Source organism: Triturus cristatus, chromosome 8 (genome assembly GCF_964204655.1).
Source record: "Triturus cristatus chromosome 8, aTriCri1.1, whole genome shotgun sequence".
NCBI lineage: Eukaryota > Metazoa > Chordata > Amphibia > Caudata > Salamandridae > Triturus > Triturus cristatus.
The window spans coordinates 80,866,131-80,892,230 of NC_140591.1; the positions used below are offsets into that span (position 1 = coordinate 80,866,131).

The following is a 26,100-nucleotide window of genomic DNA, read 5'->3' on the forward strand; positions in this document are numbered from 1 at the left end:
GGCGGTGTGTCTGGTATTGTTGGGGAATAATCCCTCACGGAGGATTGAGAAGTACTAGACAACGAGGGTGTTCTACGCCTCCTATGGCTGGATCTGGAATGATGGGATGGCCGAGATCTGGAAGTAGACCTGTTTCTAGCTGACTTTGAACTTGATCTACTCCTCTGCGGGGTCCTGGATCGCCGTGAGGACTTCGGCGCAATCACATGTCTCTCCAGAAGTGTGGATGGGGAGTCTGGAGGAGTACGTTTTGGTGATGTCGTACGCAGGTAATCCTGGATGGAGAGTACATTCGCGAAAAGTATGAGTCAGGATTCTGAGGTACAGGCTCGAACCACTTGTGTTTGTTTTTTAAGCCAACCTGGGAGACATTTACAGGTGTACCAGGAGCAGGTCCAACTGGTGAAGGAGACCTTGGTTCACTGACTCAGATGGCAAACACTACACCTCTGATGACTTTCACTTGCTTGTTGCTGTCAGTACTCTTTTAGACCATGTTTTTAACGCCGACTGTGAATTTTCACGTTTCTTCAGGGCTTCACGCCAGTCCGCATCCTCCAGCGCTCCGACCAGGCCCTCCCACTGGGTCCGTAGAGGACAGAGTGTGTTGGGGGAGTTTATTATGAGGGTACGGTAAATTTGTGAGGCACCGCCATGTCCCATGAGGATTTTCGCTTCAAGTGGGTTGAACTCTGATGGGGGGTCAGGGTCGCATATGTGAGTATGAAGGACGTGTTGGACCTGAAGGTATTTATAGAATTGGAAGTTTGCGAGGGCAAAGCACATTTATAGGTCGGCAAAGGAGCGCATGTGGGTCCCCGCTCACACATTCCCAAGTTGAGAGATCCCAATTGAGCCCCAGGTCCGAAAGCCGGCGATCAAAGCCACCTCCCTCAGCCAGGTGCCATGCCATAAAGGGGTTTGTTGTGTAAGTTTAGCATTCCATTGTATGTGGTGTAGGGCGGCACACCAAGCTAGGAGTACCACTTGTGTAACCGTCGGCATCTGGGTGGGGATTGGGGCTCCTTATAACAGTGCCTGCAGAGTAGGGAAGCCCATGCGACTGAGCTCTAGCCTATAGGCAGGGTCAGACCACCCTCTGTTGAACCAGTTATGAGCCACGGGGAGTTGGGAGGCTAGGTGGTAGCTCGACGTCGATCTTGTTGCCAATGATCGCTTCGACAGAGGTGAAGATCTATCTCAACATCGAGTAACAATGAGGCTTGGATGTAGAAGGAAGTCTCAAGTGCGATGGTTGTCCTAACGGCAAGTGGCGCGTCTGTTCCGAAGCCACTCTACACGCAGACGTCGACGTTGATGGCGAACACACGGGTATTTCATCCAATTTCGATGTCCTAACTCTCGCAGTGATTGGGGTTGCCGTTTCTCATGTGTTTCATGAGATCATCCTCAATGGGCTGTATTTGTATGAGAGGAGGGCTCTTTGGAGGAGGATTGAGACCCCCTAGGCCTCTGAAGATCCTGTCTTTCCTCTCCCCTGTAGGCCATGCAGCCAAATCTTCTCTCTGTCCTTCAGAGCACTTCTGGACAGCTTCTGACAATGATGGCATGTCTTTAGAAGATGAGAATCAGGGATACAGGTAATTCAGACTGAATCTGGATCGATCTGCACCTTCTTTTTGCCACAAGAAGGGCACTTCACAAAGACTGAAGACATGACTTGACAGAAAAAATTCTATCTTTCTGTCAGAAAAACTGTCTTCTAGGTACTAAAATCTGTCGAATGAAACCAAAAACTTGAGTTTTCAAAGAGAATTTTATGACAAAACATCAAAAAAACAGCAGAGCTTAGTGCTCCAGGATCCCAACAGTAGTAGCTGGAAAAAAGAACTGACCTGACTGTAACCTGTGGGGCATGATGGGATACAGGGGGTCCTGTGAGGTCTTAAAGGAATGGCATCAGTTTTCTCAGTTATACTTTAAATGCAGACTATTAGCAAACAATGCCTCTCATTCCCTTGCATTTTCATTTTCCGAATAAAGGTTGCGATTTTATAGTCTCTTTTTCTGTTTTCATAGAAGGGCGTTGGAAAATTGTTGGATGTTTTTAAACAAAAACGCAATGTAATTTCTGCATTTACAGCCTTTTGCTATAGGCTGCATATATATATATATGCAGCGTTTTTGGTTGGTGAAGTATATTAGCCGGTTTCTTTATTGAAGCAGCATCTGAATTCACAACGCGTTTTGACAGTAAGTCTTTCTCAAGTGGCAATGCTCATTAGCAGTTCTGCTTATCATGCCTTAATATATTGTCCAAGGCATTCTGGGATATGTAGTGGTTGATTTTATGTAACTTCGTGTTTTTATATATAATAACTTGGTAGCACACTCTCAATCCATACCGCATATCTCAGGACCCTTCTGTAAACTATTACGGGTTGCATCGGTGAGAATTAGTAGCGGGGCACAGACTCACCATATCTTTGATCAGACTGTCCACAAATAGCAAGTCTCGCTTGGCATTTTTGAAGTCAGCCTTTCTACACCCGTCTTCAAGTGTATTGTACACTACGCAGGGGATTCGTATCTCTTCGCCCACTTGCAATTATTAAGATCTTGTAAAGCTGTTCAGTCTCACCAGGCGCTGCAGCTGGAATATCATATCTAAACAAAGAGGTCGGAAAGCGGCGTTGTTCAAAGTACTATGTACATTAATTGTGTTTTACACACACACGTCATTGCTTCTCCCCTGTATCTTAGGTGTGGAGTGGCGGAAGGAACTTTTTTACATACTGTGTGGAGCTGTGCGTCACTGGACCACTTTTGGTGCGGGGTGGCATCCTGTTTTGCAGAAGTCCTCTCTTGGGAGATCCCATTTGACCCTAAATTGATACTTGTGCATTGTACAGAAGGGATAGGTGGGAACCGGGACAAGAGACATTTATTATTCCTGGCACTGACCCTAGCCAAAAGGGATGGTGTCAAACTGTGGAAGGCAGTTACACCGCCATTGATGGGGGTGTGGAGGAGAGCAATGGATCACTGTATGGGGCTAGAGGTTGCCGTTTTCCACACAAGAGGATGCCCCCATAAACACCCCTAGATATGGGGGCACTGAGCTGATTATCGTGGTATAGTCTTGGCGCCTGTAAAAACTGCCACAGCCCACATTGACAATGAAATACGATCCTATGAGGGTGTGCCTTAATGCTGTGAATCGGGAAACACTAAGATATCTGATTAGGGGTATTGTTGGGGACATTGGGGACTCGGGGAGGTGGTCTGGGAATGTCTGTGCCTGTTTTTACATCACCGACTCTTTTCTCCACGGGGAGTCAGTGGAGACTTCGTAGGTGTTGGCTGATGTGTTTGTGTCAGGGGATGCCGAGGACGGGTCTGGCAGTGATTTTCTGTATTGTCTGGAGTTTGCGGAGTAGGGACTTGTTGATGCCGGCGTAGAGTGCGTTTCCATAGTCCAGTCTGCTGGTGATGAGTGCGTGGGTGGCTGTCTTCCTTGAATCAGGAGGGATCCACTTGAAGGTCTTGCGGAGGATGCTGAGGGTGTTAAAGCAGCTGGAGGTGACGGCGTTAACCTGTCGGTTCACGGTGAGTGATGAGTCGAGTACGATGCCGAGGTTCTTGGCGTGGTCTGAGGGGGTAGGTGGGCTTCCGAGGGCGGTCGTCGTCCTCCGTACCACCCCTTCTGCATGGGACAGCACCTGGTGGACGCCGGCAGTCCCTACTCTGCAAACTCCAGACAATACAGAACACCGCCGCCAGACTCGTCCTCTGCATCCCCCGGCATGAACACATCAGTCAACACCTACGAAGTCTCCACTGGCTCCCTGTGGAGAAAAGAGTCACTTTCAAAATCCTCACTCACGCCTACAAATGCCTACACAACAATGGACCCAAATACCTCAACAACAGAATCAACTTCCACGTACCCAAAAGAAACCTCCGATCTTCCAACCTCGCACTGGCCAAAATCCCGCGCAGCCACAGAGCCAGAGCAGGCCTAAGATCCTTCTCTCACATTCCAGCCAAGACCTGGAACGAGCTACCAGCAAACATCAGACGCGCCCCCTCCCTGAACACCTTCAGGAAGACCCTCAAGACCTGGCTCTTCGGCTAAACAGATCTGCGGCCTTGAGAACCTCACAGGTGAATAGCGCGCTTACCATTACCTGATTGATTGACTGATTGATTGACCGTTATCAGCAGACGTTTGTCAATTATCGTTTTACATATGTATGTGGATGGTTAAGGCTTGATGTATCACAAAACTGCAATAAAATTTGTTGTAAGAAAAAGTGGGGTGGGAGTCCCTTGGGGCAGGCTGAGCATGGAGGCCAACCCTATGCTGCGCACAGTAGAAGGTAGGACGCAGGCGAAGGGTTGGATGCAGGGCCCAGCCACATCAGTGCACAAGTTATAGTTAACATAGATAGATAGATAGATAGATAGATAGATAGATAGATAGATAGATAGATAGATAGATAGATAGATAGATAGATAGATAGATAGATAGATAGATAGATAGATAGATAGATAGATAGATAGATAGATAGATAGATAGATAGAAGATTATAGAAAAATAAATAGATAGAAAATTATTGAAAAATAACTTTGGCTTATCTCAAGTCGAATTATTTGATCTTTAAAAGCTAGGTTCTACTACATTTATTAAAAGACAGGTTAAAACCTCAAACAATAATTTGCATAATACAGACAACTCACTGCTTTTATATTACCTTGAAAAACATGTAGGGGTGCCGCTGCGTGAGGCTTTCTTGCCGGCGCTTTTCCTTTCCTGTCCTGCCTGCAGTGGGGAACCTGTGCTGCCCGTGGACTGAGGGCGTACTTCTGGGGGTCGAAAACGGGAAGAAAAGCCAACCTGTTCCCCGCCACCCTCCGTGTACCTGGAAGAACACGGACTACCACTCCCAGCAGCCCAGCGCTAATCGGTGAGCCAGGAGCACCTGTGGCCAGTTAGCCTCGCAGTACATCACAACTTGCCGCACCCGCTGGCGCGGGTGCCGCTGCGTGAGGCTTTCTTGCCGGCGCTTTTCCTTTCCTGTCCTGCCTGCAGTGGGGAACCTGTGCTGCCCGTGGACTGAGGGCGTACTTCTGGGGGTCGAAAACGGGAAGAAAAGCCAACCTGTTCCCCGCCACCCTCCGTGTACCTGGAAGAACACGGACTACCACTCCCAGCAGCCCAGCGCTAATCGGTGAGCCAGGAGCACCTGTGGCCAGTTAGCCTCGCAGTACATCACAACTTGCCGCACCCGCTGGCGCGGGTGCCGCTGCGTGAGGCTTTCTTGCCGGCGCTTTTCCTTTCCTGTCCTGCCTGCAGTGGGGAACCTGTGCTGCCCGTGGACTGAGGGCGTACTTCTGGGGGTCGAAAACGGGAAGAAAAGCCAACCTGTTCCCCGCCACCCTCCGTGTACCTGGAAGAACACGGACTACCACTCCCAGCAGCCCAGCGCTAATCGGTGAGCCAGGAGCACCTGTGGCCAGTTAGCCTCGCAGTACATCACAACTTGCCGCACCCGCTGGCGCGGGTGCCGCTGCGTGAGGCTTTCTTGCCGGCGCTTTTCCTTTCCTGTCCTGCCTGCAGTGGGGAACCTGTGCTGCCCGTGGACTGAGGGCGTACTTCTGGGGGTCGAAAACGGGAAGAAAAGCCAACCTGTTCCCCGCCACCCTCCGTGTACCTGGAAGAACACGGACTACCACTCCCAGCAGCCCAGCGCTAATCGGTGAGCCAGGAGCACCTGTGGCCAGTTAGCCCCTCCTCCTCCTAATAATAAACTCCCAACACTGTGCGCGACGCGGGACGCGCGCGGGCAGCGCCGGGAGAAGCCCGGGACAAGGGCGGGCCCTCTGAGGCCCTCAGAGGCACGAGGAGGACGGGACGGGGCCACCTCCTTTTATTCACCTATTCGTTACAACTTGAAGGTACTGTTCATTGGTTCACTGGCCATTCCTCATTTGGGAACTGTGGGTACTGCTATCATTTCCGGGACTATCTGCCTTATAACTATAATGTTGCTATGTGTCATTGATACTTGTATCTGTAGTCCTGCGTAACAACCCAAATCGCAGAACAGGGGTTATTATTTGTCAGCATGGCCCCAAGAGGCACCCGCAGCAAAACTGCTGCCGCTGTGACTGGCCCCATTGACCTTTTTATTTCTAAGGCCAATGATGCCATCAACCAGGGCATAAACCTACTAGAACGCAGGGTATCACAAGACTTGGCGCATGCCAAACGTTCTTCGCTTGGCCTCATTGCTACCGCCACTACACCTGCACAAATTATGCCTAATAACATCAGACCCCTACTTGATGTTTGTGCTGACATACACACCATTCCTAGCGAGGTTAACCTCTCAGCCTCAATTCCCCTGTTAGACACAGATACCGACACTAGCACAGACCTGGAAAAAACGCCTGACTTACTAATTAACCCCTCTCCCAAAGTACAATCTGCTGATAACACCAGGCATGCTAGAGGTAGGCGTGAGGGGGCAGTTCAAAAACTGAAGTTACACGTACCCAAGCCCCGGGTAACTACGATCAGGAAATATGGCCGGGCACAAAGGAAACCTGGGAAAAATACCAACTTTGTCCCTGACAATAATCATAACGCGACTAAGGTTACGGTAATACCCCAGAGGGATGATAGTGAAACTGTTCAGCAGGGCAGAACAACGAACACTAACGGAAATATAGACAAGGCATATGACCCCCTGTTGGAAAGACTGGGGGATTTATTAAGCATTTATCTATCCCCAATCGAAAATAGGCTTGCTCGATTAGAAAAACAGCTAGATGAATTGAGCAACCCTCTTAAGATTTTCCTAAAGGGAGGTCCTGCAACCAGTACAAAAAATAGTAACCCCACCAATATAGTAGGCCCCAAAACAACTATCTTACAAGTACCCCCAGCCGCCCCAAATAATGCAGATAAAGTTGTACCTGTTGCGCTGGCCAATGGCCCAATTACTAAACAAAAAACAGCAACACCACACACTAATAGCAAATCCACAGATAAAAGAAAGGATCCTGGCATCAATACCACCGCGAATACCACACTCTCAACTGCGAGCACCACAGGTCACCCTTCAATTTCTACAAGCAATCCTATCTTGACCCAACCCATCCCAAAACCGCCCAGACAAGTTCCGGCCCGCATCAATCTTCCTCCGGAATGCGGTGCATATGTATTAGTGTTAGTAAATGTTACTAAACTAAGAGAGGATCAGGATGAAAATCCCATATCACTCAAAAATAAAACCCTGCACTGGCTAATTACTAACTGCAATTACCCGATTGATGGTGCAAGGGAGATTATTAACACACAGCGGGTGGGTTGGATTGGACCCCTTAGGAAAAAATTTGAGGGCGACTGTGTCATTATTAGTTTTAGAAAACCACATTGGGCAGAGAAAACACTAGCCAACGCCCCTTTACCATCGCCATGGGAATTTAACACCACGCTCCTTCCCTTAGGATATTTTTATCGACACCTGATACCTCCAGAACAAGCCACGGTTAACCCTCCCAACAATTTCCCCATTAACTCATACCAAGAGATGAATTTTGGTGCAAGGGTCAAATCACCCTTTTTTGCCCAAAACCAGAACCTAAATGCCGCCTTTTCCAACAACCCCAATTGGCATCCACAACCTCTAATGCCAATTCTTACCCCCAACCATCCACAACATTTTCAAGCCCCAACTATGCGTCAGAGCAATCACAGGGATAGGTCTTACCCAATCCCTAACCCATTCCAGTTTGCTCAGACGACACAAGTCAGGCCAATGTACAATATCCCAACTTTCAATCGGTTCGACTATCTATCATCATTAGACGAACAGGATTGACTGAGCATACCCCTTAATAATGAATCATGCAAGAATGCAAAAACTTGTAACCAAGAGGATGCCACAATCATAAATTCACTTGCATCACTCCATGCTAAAACAGTAGTTCCAGAAATCATATTGTCGGATAGCACTCCGGCCATTTCAAACGAATCAACTATCTATGATAATGGGAATACTAGGTGCACATTTATCAACCAGGGTTTCAAACACGGCCTATCAATCCTAAGCTGGAATGTTGCAGGTTTAGAATCCAAGCTCTCTGACCCTGCCTGGACCGAACTAATTAAGGACATAGACATACTCATGTTCCAAGAGACTTGGGCTGTTGATAACCTGTATATCGAAGGCTACCACTGTTTCAGCCTGACATCTCTAAAACCTAGTTTTGGCCGAGCGGTGGGTGGACTCTTTACGGGGATTAGAATTTTGGCAGGCGGTACAATTAATGTTTTGAAGTCAGATAACCTTGCTAATTCCAACATTCAAATTCTGGAATATAAATTGAAATCAAAGACCACAATTTATTTAATTAATTTTTACAATAATGATTTTAATGGTGTACCGAACAAAAATTTTGTTGCTTTATCTAAGGTTTTAAATATAATTGATTGTTCCATGTCAGTAGATATTAAGACTAGTATTCTGATCGGGGGAGATTTTAATGTGAAACTTATAGATAACTATGGATCCACTAACTTTGATCACTGTAATGACCGCAGGGGTTTGGAACTGATTAGCATACTCTCGGATTTTAATCTTGTTGATGTAATGAGTGTAGGGTATGATATGAATTTTCCCTATGCCCCTACGTTTAAGGGCAGGGATAACGGTTCAATTATCGATTACATTTTTACATCACCTGTGTTAACGGACTGTTTAATCAAATCTTCTGTGGTGCAAACGTCCTTCAGCGATCATAATCCTTTGTTTGCTATTTTTAACCTCGCACCCAGTCCGATTTTTATGAATTTAAATGGAGCTAGGGATATCACACCCTCAATTGATGGCCTTCGCCTTAAATGGAGAGGAATTGATTGTGGGGCCATTATAGATACGATTCAGGAGGAATATCCGGATCTATTGAAATGTCTCTCCTCCCCCAGTACAAATAATGAAGAACTGATTACTGATTTTGAAGCTTTATGCACCAATATAAAAACTCTCCTGTCAGTCCCACTCTCTACTGACCATAAAGAGCCACGGTGGTTTGATACATCTTGCTCCGTGGCCAATAGAGAGTTAAGAAAGGCCCTCTCTGCCAATCCCAGGTGTAAGGACGCTGTTCGAGCCGCCAGGAAAAACTATAAAGATAAAACATCGAAAAGGAAGGCAAATTTGCTCTCCGATCACTGGGATAAGCTGGTTATCAGCGCCAATCTGGGTGGCAGCGGCCCATTTTGGACGGCAGTTAGGAGAACGAGGGAAATGGGCAAAGAGCTTACTAAAATTAGTTGCAACATAACCAGTACAGCCTGGGAGACCCATTTTTCTAATATTTATGCTGCCCCCTCTGATGAGCAACCTCTCCCTAACCTGAACCAAACAGCAGGCTTAGAGATTTCGGACTTAGAAGTCAGGAAAGCTATCAAAGAGAGCCTAGGCAACAAGGCGCCCGGGCCAGACGGCCTCCCTATAGATATCCTTAAATTTAACGTTGATCTTTGGACACCAATACTTTTAAATATTTTTAATAGTCTTCCACATGTAGCCATGCCTGCCACCTGGGCTACTAGTATTATTGTCCCCATTTACAAAAAGGGAGACAGATCTGACCCAGTAAATTATCGTCCCATCTCCCTCCTGGACAATACTTTAAAAATACTAGGACGAATAATTTATAATAGGGTACTGGTATGGGCGTCTGATTCTGACTTTTTAGACCCCTGCCAGATGGGGTTTAGGAGTGGGGTAGGAACAGTCGAGCAATGCCTAAACTTAAAATTGATAATAGATAAATACTGCATTGCTCGCTCATCCCCCGTTTACCTAGCTTTTATGGATCTTTCATCCGCATTCGATCTTGTGAATAGATCCAAGCTATGGTTAACTCTCCTGTCAAATGGTCTCGATGCCACTCTTGTTAGATTCTTAGCCTATCTCCATACTGACTTGAAAGCTCGGGTACGTATTGGTATGGGCGGAGAGGTATCGGGAGCCATTAAGATAGGGAGGGGGGTGAGACAGGGGTGCGTTTTAGCACCCCTGCTGTTTATCATTTATATTAATGGCCTGTCCAACTGTTTAAAGAAAGCTACCCCCGATGTCCCAATCATTTTAGGAAATCCCTTGCCCGTACTTTTATATGCAGACGACGCTGTCCTTTTGGCACGTACACCAAACGCCTTACGTCTGCTTGTACATAGTTTTGTAAATTTTATGGAGGGACTGGATTTAAAAGTTAATTTTAAAAAGTCTTTTATTATGCCTTGTGGGCCGGGCAAAAGGAAACTCGGCACTATTCAAATTGGAACAGATAAACTCGAATCTGTCCATAAGTTCCCTTATCTGGGGTTGGTTTTCGCTGCGAACGGCTCCTGGAGTGGGCATGTGGCCCACGCCACGAGCAAGTTCTCGAAAGCCAACAACTCCGTCCTGAGTCTCCCACGCCCTAAGAAAATCGGCGCCACTAAAGCTATTGTTCAAATTTTTAAATTACAGTGTTCCCCTGTTGCTACGTATGGAGCCGAAGTTTGGGGATCGGCCAGCAGCATTGGTATTCAAAGAGAGGAAAACCGTTTTTGCAGGAAACTGCTGGGAGCACCAATTTCCTCTTCCAATTTCATCTGTCATAACGAACTTAACCTCCCATTCATAAACGACTTTATTAAAGCAAGACCAGCACTCTTCTGGATCAGAATCTGGAGGAATGAGGCTGCTGCCCTTACGCAAAACATCATTAGGGACTGCCTCAATAGTGATAATGGCATACAGATCCCCTGGTTTAAAGAAGTTTTTAAAATATTTAATGAAATAGGAAGAGGTATTTTGTTTACTGAGCCAACGGCTATTGAACCAAAGGACAAACATGAGGTTCAAAAGGCACTCTATGCACTTTATCGTAATGAACGGCTTGGAATTGAACTACAGAAATCAGGGGTCAAAAAATACATTGGTAATGGTCTCTGTATGCAAATCATGCCACCCTACCTATCACTGCCTATGTCAAATTGGGAACGATCTCTACTGTTTCGTCTAAGGGCAGGAACTGTTAAATTTCTGCTCTCTTTTCCTCTGGGGTATCAACACCATACTGTCCTTACCCCCTGCCCCTGTGACGGTACAAGTACTCAAGATGATTTGCACTTTCTGTTTTTCTGTAAATATTATGTGAGATATACCAAATGGCTTTTAACCCCATATTTTAGAAAGCTCAGACCTCTTACACTTCAGGAATCCTACATGCTGCTGCTCACCCTGGACAATGATGAACTGACATTTCGCACTAGCACTTTTCTAAGACTAGCCATACGTGCACGCAAGACTATGGAAAGTCCTTGTAATCAGATTCAGTCAAAAAATACTACTGCTAAAACCTTATAAGTTAATGGAATTTACTGTCTATCCTCTGTATGAATTGCTTTGTTACTATGAAATGTAAATTATTTAACTGTTTTGTATTATGTGTATGTATATGTTCTTTGATGTGTCGGTACTTTTATGAATTTTAACAAATTCGAATAAAGGTCTTTTGAAACTTGAAACTTGAAACTTGAATGTAGGAAATAAAGAAAATACAGCAAGATAGGCAGCAACATTGAAAAGCTAAAAAGAGAGACTGTTCCTTTAAGAAGTAACCATTTTTTCCAATTCACTCCTATTCGTGTTCTGGCCGTTGGAGGAAAGTGTAGATAACTACCCTTATGCCATTTATGTGGGCTGCTTTTCTAACTCTCACACAGTAGAGAAAAGCCGATTTTGCCAGAAGATGTCCAGGAGGACCCTGAAGGGCCAATAGGGCATTTCCCTCAAAGGTAGGATAGAGGATGACTTATCAGGGACCCTGCTGAGATCGACAGTAGAATAAACTAACAGGGAGAACTTGTACTCTGAAAGAACAAGCTAATTCTGTAGGAGGCTTTAATATACCCAAAGGAGTACCTGAAAGCATGTAAAGAGAAGGACAAGGCAGAAGATGAGGACTGGAACAGGTTAGAAGAGACTTGAATCGTAACACTGGATTTGAAGGGTGTAATGCCTCCAAAGACAAGCTAGACAGATAAAGCATATAATGTATAAAAAAAAAACAACAGGGTAGTGTTAAGAATGCACCTACATGTGTTGCCTAAAGTTGTCTCTGACTTTCATACCAACCAGTCTATGTACCTCTCGTTTTAGTAATCTTGCCACCCCAGCAGACTGATTACTACAACCATTAGATGTTAGAACAGTGTTAAAACTGTATTTAGAGAAAACCAAAGACATACACAAATCAATGCATTTATTTGTAAATAATGGGCGTCTCCATACCGGGATGAGGTCCATTAAACAAATCTTATCTAAGTGAATATTGTCCTGCATGCCATGTTGTAACCAACAAGCCTTTGCCTGGTAAATCAAATGTACACTCTGCAAGACGTTGAGAAGCGCTGCTGGTGGCTACATGGAGATCGGACCACATATTCAATAAACATTATTGCTTTGATTAGGACAATAAGTGGCCAGGCTGTTGTAAAGACTCTCTTTGATTAAGACTATAACTTGATCAGTCTGCACTCTTAAATGTTTACTGGGGATCACTGGTCTGTGTTATCAGGGATATGCTTGTTATTCTGTTCTGTGTTTATGACTATCAGTGAGAATTCTAAAATGCTGAAGGGAATGGAACTTACTTTTAATTTCAGTTCTGTGTCGTAGGTATCACTGAAGATATCAACAACCAGCCATCCTCCCTGAATACCAGGGTTTCCTTCGGTACTTTGGATACTTTTCCATTTAAAAAGAACCGAGGCTGTGAGGCAAAGTGTCAATGCAGAGCATTCTGGGATAGGGAAGCAGCTGCACCCTTAAATGAGCGAAGTCCTCATCTTAACCCCAGTAAATGTGTAATATGGCAGGTGTTCTTTTTCTTCACATTGCACTACTGACATACAGTGTTGCATATGTTTTAAAGCTGGGAGCTAACATTTTCAACCAACCTTTTGGTGTTTCCTAAATTGACTATTCCAGTGAGAGAAATGCAGTAAAAGCTTTCCTGCTTCACATTATGAATGGTGACATATTATATACTTACTTTGAAATGGATACCTCCAATTAAGAGTTTTGCTAATGTACTATGGAAAAGAAGTATTCCGGGTCCACGAACAATGGAGGAAATATTCATGTAAGTCCTACTTTAGTCGTCATACCTTGTGATCACGCAAGTCCCTCTGGCGCTGTAAAGCCAGTGTTGCCTGCTTCTCAGCTTTCTTCAAGAGCTGCTTGTCTTCCTGGAGAGCATGTGTGGCACGCATTTCCTGGATCAGCTCCAGACGCTTCTCTTTACCCTCATACATCTATTGAAATATAAGTGAGACAACATAACCAACACTAGAAAGTCATGAAAAATATTGGACTCTACGGAAGACTGTAAACTCTGCTGTTGAAAAGTGTTATGCGGCCATTGCCTATTTACAGTATCCCTCAATGATTCTATAACTGTGAGTCGACTTGGTTCCATCCACCCTAAGCATCATATCATAGAAAAGGTGCCCTATAAATTTACTTTCACAGTCCAAAATGGCATCAGATATGAAGAGGAAAAGTAACTTCTAAATGCCACAATTCAGAAGGTACATTTCTTTCCCCTGTAATGTGTCAATTTTCTTCTCAAGACTGTCTATGCAGGGCCACCCTACATGAATTTAGTTTAGGTGCAAAGTCTGCTTGGGTGATGGCAATCTTGACATCTCAGCAGAGACATTTTATAGAACTGCTATGCTACACTTGCCATCAAAACCCAACTTACTGGGGTCTTATAACTGTACACAAACATAGTATCCATGAAGATCTCATGTATGGGGCTGTTTCTGGCAACACCAGTGACTGCCTGTGATTTTGTGGAATGAGCCCTCATTTAATATGAAAGAGGTTTGAAAGCCTTCTTGTTGGTAGAAGTAACAATGTTCCGATTAACTCAATTTTTCCTACAGATTCTCCATGTTTTGGAACTCCCCAGTGTACACACTGGGCTCAGAAAGCTAAAAAAAAAGCACAGAATTGAGCTAATAAAAATGATGATACTGTATGTTCATGATGCTACACAGGTGCCTAGTGTTCGATGCTACATTCTTCTCACAAGAAATAGGCATTGCAAGTGAACCGAGTACAGAAAGGCATACTGCAGTGAACATGAATTAAGAAATTGAAAAAAACAGTGTCAATCAGAAACCTTGTTGGTTGTTGCTGTAAAGTGGCTTCTACTTTTAATAAACCCTTTCTGCTGAATATTTCTTTTTTTTTTTATAATCAATTTTATAGAGTTAAAATCACACCATAACAGTACATTGGTAGCAGAATCAAATACATTAAGATGAGAGTCGACAGCCACACAACTAGGGACAAAGGAGCATAAGGCATACAGCAGGGTAAAGTAATGCCCGTAAGGGACATGACGCCTACACATCCGCAACCCTCTTAGGGAACTAGGTTGAACCATTTGCCCCACACCTTCTGGAAAAGTTCAGGACACCACGGGCTAAAAAGAAGAATTCCTCTTGGGTCCCACACCAGTCCACCCCCCGTTTCCACCGCCTGACACTAGGAGGCCTGGCCTGGGACCAGAGTGCCGTAATGTCCCGCTTCGCCACCGCCGTGCCGAGAAAGCGCTTATCTGCTCGGGAACCGTCTAGGCCATCAAACACCCCCAGAAGCAAACGCACCGGGTCATGTGGGACTTCCCACCCCAGGGTCAGTGTAAGTTCCAGCTCCACCCCTGCCCAAAACGCCACCAGGACCGGACATAGCCAGACCATGTGGTAGAAGTCTGCAGGAGCATGATCGTATCGTGCGCAATTGGGGGAGGACTGCAGGCGGGCACTGAAGAGACGCGCAGGGGTGAGGTACGCCACGTGCAAGTAATAGAGTTGGACTAACCTCAGTTTAGAGGAGGTCGTCAACGTTTTAGGAGCCATAAGGGCGTCCCTCCAGTCCACGTCCTCCAAGGGGCCCAACCACCCCTCCCAATGGCCACGCAGGGAGTCTAGTGAAGCGGGACCGTTATTCACCAAAAAGCGGTAGATCCGAGACACCCCACCTCTGCCCAAATTCTCCATCATCACTTGGGCTTCTAAAGGGCTGAATTCAGTGAGAGAGATGGGAGACGGAATGTGTACGCATAGCGCATGTCTAAGTTGCAAGTATTTGTATATTTGGGAGGGGTGGAGGGAGAAGCGCTGCTGCAAGTCCTCAAAGGATCTGATATGGTCCCCACCCAGCGAGATCCCAATGCTGTCCCAGCGGTTAAAGTCCGAAAGAGACGAGGTCTCCCACAGCCACGTACCACACCACAGAGGCGTCTGTCTAGTGAGTTTCCGGTCCCACTTCGTGTGGCGCAACGCCATGCGCCAAGCCAGGAAAACTGTCCTGGTGACCGAGGGGAGAACTCGGGGTATAGGAGCGCCATATAAGTAAGCCTGGAGTTGAGGGAACTCCATCGAGCGAAGTTTCACCTGGTACGCCGGGTCGGACCAGCCGCCCGCGCACCAATCATGGATCACTAGGAGTCTCGTGGCTAGGTAGTACAGGTGGAGATTGGTGACTCCCATACCCCGTCATAGAGAGATATACGGCAATGTGCCAGTGACATAGGTGGTCTCCCACCCACCCAGAGAAACCGGGTAAGGATACCGTCAAGTTCACGGAACTAGCTCCCCGGAAGCTGAAGGGAGACGTTTTGTAAAATATATAAGAACCGGGGAAGTACCATCATTTTAACGAGGGCACTCCTGCCCAAGCGATTGAGCGGGAGGGACTGCCACTTCCGAAGGTCCGCTTTTGTCTTGTTAATCAGAGGCGTAAAATTTAAAGCCCATTCCAGTTCCGGGAGGAGGGATACTCGTCTGCCAATCAAAGCAGTCCCGTGATGGATGGAGGGGCACCAGGGTGGATTTCGCCGGATTGAGCCGCAGGCCCAAGACCCGCTCAAATGCGGAGAGGACCGCCAGACAACGCGGGCCAGAACTCTCCGGCTCCGCCAGAAAGAGGAGAACATCGTCCGCGTAGAGAGCGATCTTGTCGACCCGATAAGGGTCCCAAGCCCACCCACAGATACCAGAGTCTTGGCGTACAAGAGATGCCAAGGACTCCATCGCCAGCGCAAACAAGAGTGGTGAGAGTGGGCATCCCTGGCGAGTGCCCCTCCGGATGGGAAATGTCTCCGAGAGCACCCCGTTGATCAGGACCCTCGCCGTGGGACTGGAGTAAAGGACTCGGACGAGTCGCCGGAACGGAAGGCCGAACCCCATCAACTCTAACACGTCCTCCAAATATCCCCAAGCGACTGTATCGAACGCTTTCTCGAAATCAAGGAGAAGCAGGGCCAGGTACGGGGGGAGGAGGTGGCGGTGCGCAAGAGCGAGATGGAGGCGACGTATGCAGTGCCGAGTGCCTCGTGCGGGCATGACACCACTCTGATCCGGGTAGACCAGGGTGTGTAAATGGGAACGGACCCACTGAGCCAGGACGGTAGCGAAGAGTTTTACCTCGGTATTGATGAGGGAAATGGGGCGATAGTCCGCACAGGCAAGGGAGGGCAATCGTGTCTTCAGGAGAACCACTATGGTGGCCACGTCTGTCTCGGGGGGAAAGGATCCCGTGTCCACCACGTGCTGGAACAGCGCCTTCAAGTGGGGGACCAGGAGGTCTCGGTATGTTGCGTAATATTCTTGCGGGTACCCATCTGGCCCTGGCGTCCTGCCAGAGTGTAGGATTGAAATGGACCCATGGATCTCCTCCGGGAAAAGGGGAAGATCTAGGGTCTCGGAGACGTCCTGGGGGAGGTGGGACAGCCGGGTTCCGGTCTCCGACAGCACCGCTGCCAGAGAGTCCGTAGGAGGCCCAGCCACATACAGCTTGGCGTAGTACCCTGCAAAGGCCTGAGCAATGGCCCTCGAGGTGAAATGGTGACGGCCGGCTGCATCGCAGACCTCCAGGATGACGTGGTCCGCCTTGGGGTACGAAATTAAGTTATGGAGCAATTTGCAGTTTTTGTCGCCCCAGCCATATACGCGTGCCACCGATGAACGCCAAAGCATTTTGGCTGAATCCAAGGAAACCTGACTAATTTCTTCTTGTATTAGAGCAAGCTGCCGGGAGGAGTCAGGAGTATCAGCAGCGGCCTGGGCCGCCTCCATCAGTGCCGCACGGGCCTCCAGCTGCACTAGGCGGGGGGCATGAGCCGCGCGACGTGCATGAACCAAGCCTCTAGCCACCCCCCCCGCATTGTCGCCTTGCCAGTCTCCCACAACGTGGCCGGCGAGGCGACCGAGCCTGTGTTAATCCGGAAGTATTGTCGCAGCTCCTGTTCGAGGGCCTCGACGAAGTCCTTGTCCTGCAAAAACCAAGCGTTCATACGCCAGGTCTTATGAACGCCCCCAAGTTGAGTCCCGAGACGAAGGGAGACCAGGGAGTGATCCGAGATGCCACGCGGTAGAATATCCGACCACGACACCAATTGGCAGTCGGTGGCTAGCATTACAACAAACAAATGATGGACGGAATGCTGACAATGCATACATTCTCCCCCAGTCAAGAGATCTGGGTTAAATCCATCGTTCTTTTGCCCACTACACCACCCCAGTTTAGACATGGCCATATGCAAATCAGTCTTGACCCTGTGCCTCATGGGAACAGTCCAGCCCGAACTGCCAAGCCATGTCTTCCCTGGACCGGAATCAAGCATCCCAGGACCGGTTTCTGGCTATCAGCCGTCATCAGCCAGGATAGCTTGACTCCAGTGGCGTAGTGAGCACGGGTCCCACGTCTGGGAATACCCATCCCACTTAGGGCGAAAAGCATTACAACAAACAAATGATGGACGGAATGCTGACAATGCATACATTCTCCCCCAGTCAAGAGATCTGGGTTAAATCCATCGTTCTTTTGCCCACTACACCACCCCAGTTTAGACATGGCCATATGCAAATCAGTCTTGACCCTGTGCCTCATGGGAACAGTCCAGCCCGAACTGCCAAGCCATGTCTTCCCTGGACCGGAATCAAGCATCCCAGGACCGGTTTCTGGCTATCAGCCGTCATCAGCCAGGATAGCTTGACTCCAGTGGCGTAGTGAGCACGGGTCCCACGTCTGGGAATACCCATCCCACTTAGGGCGAAAAGCATTACAACAAACAAATGATGGACGGAATGCTGCCAATGCATACATTCTCCCCCAGTCAAGAGATCTGGGTTAAATCCATCGTTCTTTTGCCCACTACACCACCCCAGTTTAGACATGGCCATATGCAAATCAGTCTTGACCCTGTGCCTCATGGGAACAGTCCAGCCCGAACTGCCAAGCCATGTCTTCCCTGGACCGGAATCAAGCATCCCAGGACCGGTTTCTGGCTATCAGCCGTCATCAGCCAGGATAGCTTGACTCCAGTGGCGTAGTGAGCACGGGTCCCACGTCTGGGAATACCCATCCCACTTAGGGCGAAAAGCATTACAACAAACAAAGGATGGACGGAATGCTGACAATGCATACATTCTCCCCCAGTCAAGAGATCTGGGTTAAATCCATCGTTCTTTTGCCCACTACACCACCCCAGTTTAGACATGGCCATATGCAAATCAGTCTTGACCCTGTGCCTCATGGGAACAGTCCAGCCCGAACTGCCAAGCCATGTCTTCCCTGGACCGGAATCAAGCATCCCAGGACCGGTTTCTGGCTATCAGCCGTCATCAGCCAGGATAGCTTGACTCCAGTGGCGTAGTGAGCACGGGTCCCACGTCTGGGAATACCCATCCCACTTAGGGCGAAAAGCATTACAACAAACAAATGATGGACGGAATGCTGACAATGCATACATTCTCCCCCAGTCAAGAGATCTGGGTTAAATCCATCGTTCTTTTGCCCACTACACCACCCCAGTTTAGACATGGCCATATGCAAATCAGTCTTGACCCTGTGCCTCATGGGAACAGTCCAGCCCGAACTGCCAAGCCATGTCTTCCCTGGACCGGAATCAAGCATCCCAGGACCGGTTTCTGGCTATCAGCCGTCATCAGCCAGGATAGCTTGACTCCAGTGGCGTAGTGAGCACGGGTCCCACGTCTGGGAATACCCATCCCACTTAGGGCGAAAAGCATTACAACAAACAAATGATGGACGGAATGCTGACAATGCATACATTCTCCCCCAGTCAAGAGATCTGGGTTAAATCCATCGTTCTTTTGCCCACTACACCACCCCAGTTTAGACATGGCCATATGCAAATCAGTCTTGACCCTGTGCCTCATGGGAACAGTCCAGCCCGAACTGCCAAGCCATGTCTTCCCTGGACCGGAATCAAGCATCCCAGGACCGGTTTCTGGCTATCAGCCGTCATCAGCCAGGATAGCTTGACTCCAGTGGCGTAGTGAGCACGGGTCCCACGTCTGGGAATACCCATCCCACTTAGGGCGAAAAGCATTACAACAAACAAATGATGGACGGAATGCTGACAATGCATACATTCTCCCCCAGTCAAGCGATCTGGGTTAAATCCATCGTTCTTTTGCCCACTACACCACCCCAGTTTAGACATGGCCATATGCAAATCAGTCTTGACCCTGTGCCTCATGGGAACAGTCCAGCCCGAACTGCCAAGCCATGTCTTCCCTGGACCGGAATCAAGCATCCCAGGACCGGTTTCTGGCTATCAGCCGTCATCAGCCAGGATAGCTTGACTCCAGTGGCGTAGTGAGCACGGGTCCCACGTCTGGGAATACCCATCCCACTTAGGGCGAAAAGCATTACAACAAACAAATGATGGACGGAATGCTGACAATGCATACATTCTCCCCCAGTCAAGAGATCTGGGTTAAATCCATTGTTCTTTTGCCCACTACACCACCCCAGTTTAGACATGGCCATATGCAAATCAGTCTTGACCCTGTGCCTCATGGGAACAGTCCAGCCCGAACTGCCAAGCCATGTCTTCCCTGGACCGGAATCAAGCATCCCAGGACCGGTTTCTGGCTATCAGCCGTCATCCGCCAGGATAGCTTGACTCCAGTGGCGTAGTGAGCACGGGTCCCACGTCTGGGAATACCCATCCCACTTAGGGCGAAAAGCATTACAACAAACAAATGATGGACGGAATGCTGACAATGCATACATTCTCCCCCAGTCAAGAGATCTGGGTTAAATCCATCGTTCTTTTGCCCACTACACCAGCACCAAGAACAGATCAATACGAGAGTGGGTGCGATGGGCAGCCGCGGTGTGGGTGTATTGTTCCCGGCGAGGATTCCACACCCTCCAAGCGTCGCAGAGACCCAGGGCAGTTGACCAATCAGAGAGTCGCTTAGCGGAGGAGAGGCGGAACGCAGAGGGAGCACCGGATGAGTCGCGTGGTGGGTGCATGACAGCGTTAAAATCGCCCCCGACAACCGCCAACCCAGGTGGGAAGGAGGAAAAAACACTTGTAAGGTGTCGGAGGGTGGATGGCAGCGTGGCGGGTGGAACATATACACTCAGGAGATTAATAAGGTGCCCCTCGATCTTGCCGGACAGGGCCACATAGCGGCCTTGTGTATCTGTCTCAGCCCGTGTCAAGGTAAAGGGAAGACCTTTGCGGATCAGTATAGCCACCCCCCTGGAGCCCCGCGAGAAGCCTGAATGCCAAACCCTATCGAACCCATAGTGGGCGAGGAAGGTGCAGTGGGTGCCCATCAGGTGCGTCTCTTTCAGGAATAGGATATCAGGGCCCTGACAGTGGGTGCTACGGAGGACAGCAGTGCACTTAATGCGGTCTAAGAGGCCATTGACGTTCCAGGATAGGATGTGGAGGGGTCTACCCAGGACGGACATCCTTGGGGTGGACATTGTGAGTAGAGGGCTGCGCGGAGGGAGACCGGGCTCCACTGGAGTGGACGAGCCCAGGGTGGAGCATGGGGGGGGGGGGAGAACCACCCGGCCGAGCGAGGCCCGTGTCCCCACCGGACTCCCAAGTACTCGGGGAAGCGCCATAAGGGACCAGGGATGGCGGCCCGTAGGCGGCCGAAAACAATAAACATTTAGGCCACAACATGGTGTCCCTCCACCCACGCTCCCTCCCCCACCCCCCACTGCATGCGGGGCCTGAGAGTAAGGTCCACGTGGTCTACCAAAGCTCTCGTCAATGTCGGTAGCGTGTATGCTTAGTAAGCGATCAAGAAAAACAAACAACATAAGCGGCTTGTGAGCAGCTGAAAACAACAAACCTGCGGGAGACAACGGACTACCCCCCCTTGCCCCCCAACTACCCCCACCCTACACTTCCAAACATGAAGCATCTGTCGCCCTGAAACAGCACCTAAAACAACAATACAAGACTCAAAATATTAAGCTAAAACGCTTAGCAGGACGTGAGCGTATCAGGGCGGGCCCCAAGAGCAAGCACAAAGTACTCAGGGTACCCTACAAACCAGCAAGTCAAGCAGTGTCTTGGCAAAGGTGGACCCCACCATATATACAGATACATCAGGGTTAACAGCTGCAAGGAACAATTAGGAACAAATTTGGACCCCACTCAGCTGGGCCACCGGAGTCAATCCGCATCACCGTTGACAGATCCATGAAGCACGGGGCTCCGTGATAAGTTCGAATCCGACAGGGAGGGCCGCAGCTGCGCCGATTGGATCGAAATTGAGCCCAACCCCCCCGATGACCCAGTCAGGCTAAGAGGATCAGGGGTCCGAGAAGGTGTAGGAGGGGGGCGCATCTGAGATCTCGTCACCGGGGATAGCGAGACCTCTCCCTGCCGGCCGTTCTTCTTGCGGGAGCGATTGCGGCGTCTCTGAGGTTTAGGAGGAGGAGGTTGGGAGTGCCGTGGGCCACCGCCACCGGGAAGGAGGGCCGGATGCGCCTGAAGCGGGTGCTCCTCCATAAGCCGGGTTCAGGCCTCTTGGGGGGTATCGAAGAAGAAGTTCTTATCCTGGAAGACGACCCGGAGGCGGGCCGGGAAGAGGAGACCATACCGGAGACCCAGGTCACGAAGTTTTCGTTTAACATTGTCATAGGTGCGCCGTTGGGCCTGCACCCCACCGGTATTGTCAGGGAACACCATAATTTTGTTATTTTGAAAGAGCAGTGGCCCCTGCAACTTCGCCGCCTTGAGGATAGCGTCCCGGTCTCGAAAATTGAAGATCCTCATGATTATTGGGTCGCGGCGGGGCCCCGGGCGGGGGACGAGGAGCGAGAGAGCGGTGGGCGTGCTCAACCGCAAACCAAGGAGAGAGGAGGTCCTTGGGCATCCAGGATCGCACCCAGGTCTCCATGAATGTATCCGCCCGGCCCTGTTCGGCCCCGTCCGGAAATCCAACCAGGCGCAGGTTGTTCTTCCGTGATCTGTTTTCTGCATCCTCAGCCTGGCGGTGGAGCTCGGAAGTCCGGTTCTGAAGCTGAGCCACTTTGGTCTTAAGCTGGGCTATGTCATCCTCCACTGTGGAAATACGCGACTCAGCTTCCGTAATCCAGGCCGTGGTGTTCCGGAGATCTTGACGAATGAGGGCCACGTCAACCTGTACCTCACCAATCTTGCTCTCGACTGAGGCCTGGGAAGCTCCAATGGCCTGTAGGATGGTGTCCAGGTCACCCCCAGCAGGAGTCCCCTCTCCAGGGCCCCGGTCGCTGGTAGTATACCGGTCCATCGTGGTTTGGGTTGGCTGGGCAACCGCCTGCCTGTTACGGACTGTACCCATCGTCACCAGTGGAGAGAGTCATCGGTGCAGGTCAGGAGAGAAGGCACGGCCGGAAGTCCAGCAGGAGCAGGAGATCGGCACCCAGACCGTCGGTACTCAGGTCTGGGTGCTCTCCGGTATGTCCGAGCCGACCCCTCACACAGAGCCGCAGCCCGAGACAGCCGGAATGGCGTGGAGACACCAACTGCAGGAAGAACTCCGACCCAAGACGGAGAACGCTGGGCCGGAGACACAAGGGGCCAACGCACCCCCAGCCAGCAAACACGAAGAGGCCCCTCCTAGGGAACCGTGGCACCAGAAGGCAAGGGAGGCAGCAAGAAGAGAGGGGGGGCGGGGTGGTGCCACCACCACCCCACCTGCCACCTGACTATGATGGCTGAACCCAGCCCCACACACCGGCAGGCAGCCTCCAGAGACACAAGCCAAACCAGATGCCCCCACGGACTGGACGCCCCGGCCAGCCCAGAGCGACAGCGGTGGGTGCTTGGAGCCCAATGGGAGAGAGGCAAGGCAGGTCCAAGGCCTCCCACGGCCAACAGGCACAGGGGCACCACCTGGGGCAAAGCGCGTTACAGGGGGGTGCCCGGAGCAGCAGAACCATCACTCCGCCCGCCACCCGACACAGTGGCCGATCACCGCCCCCCCACAGTCCGGGGCACAAGGCCCCCACCAGGCACCAGTACCTCTAGAAGGCCCGCAGCAAGAAGGGGTCCCCGCTCCAACACCAATCCGAGTCAGGAGGGAAGGTATGGCGAAGCAGCTGAAGACAGAGCCCCCCTCAGGCACGGGGGAGCGCCCCTAGAGAAGATGCGCGGGGTGCGGAGGGGGGGAGGGGGAGGAAGAACACCTATGCCTCCCCATCGCCTGCCACCCGACACAGTGGCCGAGGCCTCCCACCCCACTCACCGGCGGTCCAAGGCTGCAGATGACACCAGGCGCTGGCCCCTCCACGAATCTGGCCCGGCGGGGACCAGGGCAGACGAGTGGATGAACGCCCGCAGCCCTAGCAGGTCTCCGGAAGGGCCCCGCAAGGCCTACGATGACCCCGAGGCTCGGACGCCTCCATCATCCGGCACGGCAGGCTGGGAGCGGGTCCGGCCAGAGGAAGGGGACCACAGCCCCGGAGGGCCTCAGGGAAGCACAGAGCTACACCTCCACAGGATCCGGCGCGGGGCGATGTCCGGGCCTCCCGCCTCCACCAGGGAAGGCCTCACCCTGCAGGCATGGTGGACCGCGCCGTCAGCGCCGGTGGGGGGAGAGCACCGAAAACGACTGGGGGGGAGCCCATTCCCCACACCACTGCCCGGCACCGGCAGTCGAGGCGCCACCATCCGCTCCCACCGCAGGTCCTCCCGAGGAGACTCGAGGATAGGCCCTCCAGAGCCACAGGCCGATCCCCGAGATCTGAACGCCGGGACGCACCCGGCGGCTGCCGCACTCCGCCTCCTGTGTTACCGCGGGAGTCGATGGGGCCGTCACCGGATCTACGACCACCACCACGCCAGTAGGAGATCTGTCCAGGCAACCACAGCACCCCCGGCAATGTTCTTATTTGAATATCGATGGGGTGATATCACACGCCTCCCAGCTCCAGTGCTTCATTCAGGCGCCGAGCCTAAAGAGGAGAATCCGCCGGAGCCGCCATTTTGAGGACGCCAGGCAGGGTGGAGCAGGCAGCAGCCCTTCACAGCGAGATCACCGGGCCGCCCACAAGAAGGATCCAGAGAGACCTTGCGGCGCTGGGAAGCTCAGTGGGGATGCATAAAAGGTAAGCAGCAGCTAGTACCGGGCGGATGCCAGGCGGATGACGGAGGGGTCCTGAGCACTCTTAGAATGCGTCCGCCATCTTGACGCGTCGGCCACGCCCCGCTGAATATTTCTTATATTCTGAAAGACACCTTGCAGCAATGAAAGCCCAAGCACAGCTTGGAAAGCTGTTTCCACCCTGCCTCTACTTGACTTATTCTGGCCTGCACTGCAATTTCTGTGTCTACTGGGGTGTGCCATATCTTTTTCTGCCATTTCTTAACATCAGCAGGTTCTAAAGGACAGATGTTGTACCAAAAGTGTATCCCCACATGTACTAGAGGGTGGCTACTGTGCCCACAAATAAGGGCTTGGAGACACTATTTCAGAGCAAATGGTTTGTACCTTAACCCCTGGAGGGGTAAAGACTCCTAAACCTCCATGCTTACATTTTTGTCCTCTATAACTGGGATCCTGAAGCGTGTGTGGTTTGTGTATGGGATGTTAACGCATGTGCTGTATGACTGAGAGATCATGTGTGACAGGAGTGTTGCTCCATGGAGACACAGTTTACGTTGCCGAAAAATGGAGGCTTCCCCTCAGGTCCACGTACATACCACCTGCATACTGATGTCCATAGGGCCTGCACCTTAGACATTTAATTTTGTGGGGAGAATAAACATTAACATCCTGCTGGCCCAAGGTCGCTGCTTAGAAATAACATCTGGCAGCTGTTCCCCATGCTGTGTCAGGTGTCGTTTTGCAAAAGAGAAGCCAGGCCACGAGTACTGTCCCCATTCCCTGCCCTGTAAAAGCAAAGCCCATGGCAATGTCTTTGGATAGAACTCTGCACCAGTGTCCCATAAGTTATCATAAGGAAAAGACCTCTAGAGCCAGGAACTGGTACTTCAATTCAAAATCTTTACTTCAAGAGGAAGCTCTTTTGTACTTTCAGAGGGTGTCCCTAAAGGCCCAAGGGACCATGCAGTGTTTGTGTCCGTTTTTATCTCCTGCAGAGCATGTTTTCCAAATAATTTCAATCTATCAATAGGCATGTCCAAGATTTGAGCTTGACATCTGGGCTGAAGGCTGTGGAGCGTAGCTATCTTTTTTTCTAAATGCAGCAGCTCCTGCCTGCTGGCAAGAGCTTGCATTGGAAACGTCCATTGCTGCATCAATAATGGCAGCTGAGTTATTGGCCCCTTCCTACACTTTTGCCATAGCCTCTTCTTTTCTGCCCTTCAGAATGAGATTGATTAATAGCGAGATATCATGTCACATGATGTACATGAGGTCATAGCAGCCTAGGATAGCAAGGTATTTGCAGCTCTGATCACTGTTGTGCCACATAGATAACTGTATGGCCTATGTTGTCTATCCACTGACTGTCTCTGCCAGGATGTGCACAAGCATGCATGACAGGGTTCTTAGATTTCTTTGTGCCACTGCCACAATGATAGAATCTGGTCTCAGATGGGTTATTAGACAGGCTGGAGTTGAATCAGGGGCCCTATATTTTCTCTATAAGGAGGGCACCCCTGCTAGAGTCACAGATGGTGTATTCATTAGTTTCGGGCCCTCCGAACCTACAGAGTCTAATATTGCAATCAACTTTGTGGCCTTCGATAGTTGTTCTC

At 50.0% G+C, this 26,100-nt stretch overlaps 1 protein-coding gene across 2 annotated transcripts in view; it reads right to left on the minus strand.

The window, feature by feature from the left end:
* Positions 1-26,100, minus strand: part of CFAP91 (cilia and flagella associated protein 91) — a 587,002-nt gene that overhangs the window by 126,516 nt on the left and 434,386 nt on the right. For both annotated transcript variants that reach the window (XM_085621057.1, XM_085621056.1), the window contains exon 13: positions 13,202-13,348. In XM_085621057.1, coding sequence (XP_085477183.1) covers positions 13,202-13,348 — 147 coding nt within the window. The remainder of the gene's footprint in view (positions 1-13,201; positions 13,349-26,100) is intronic.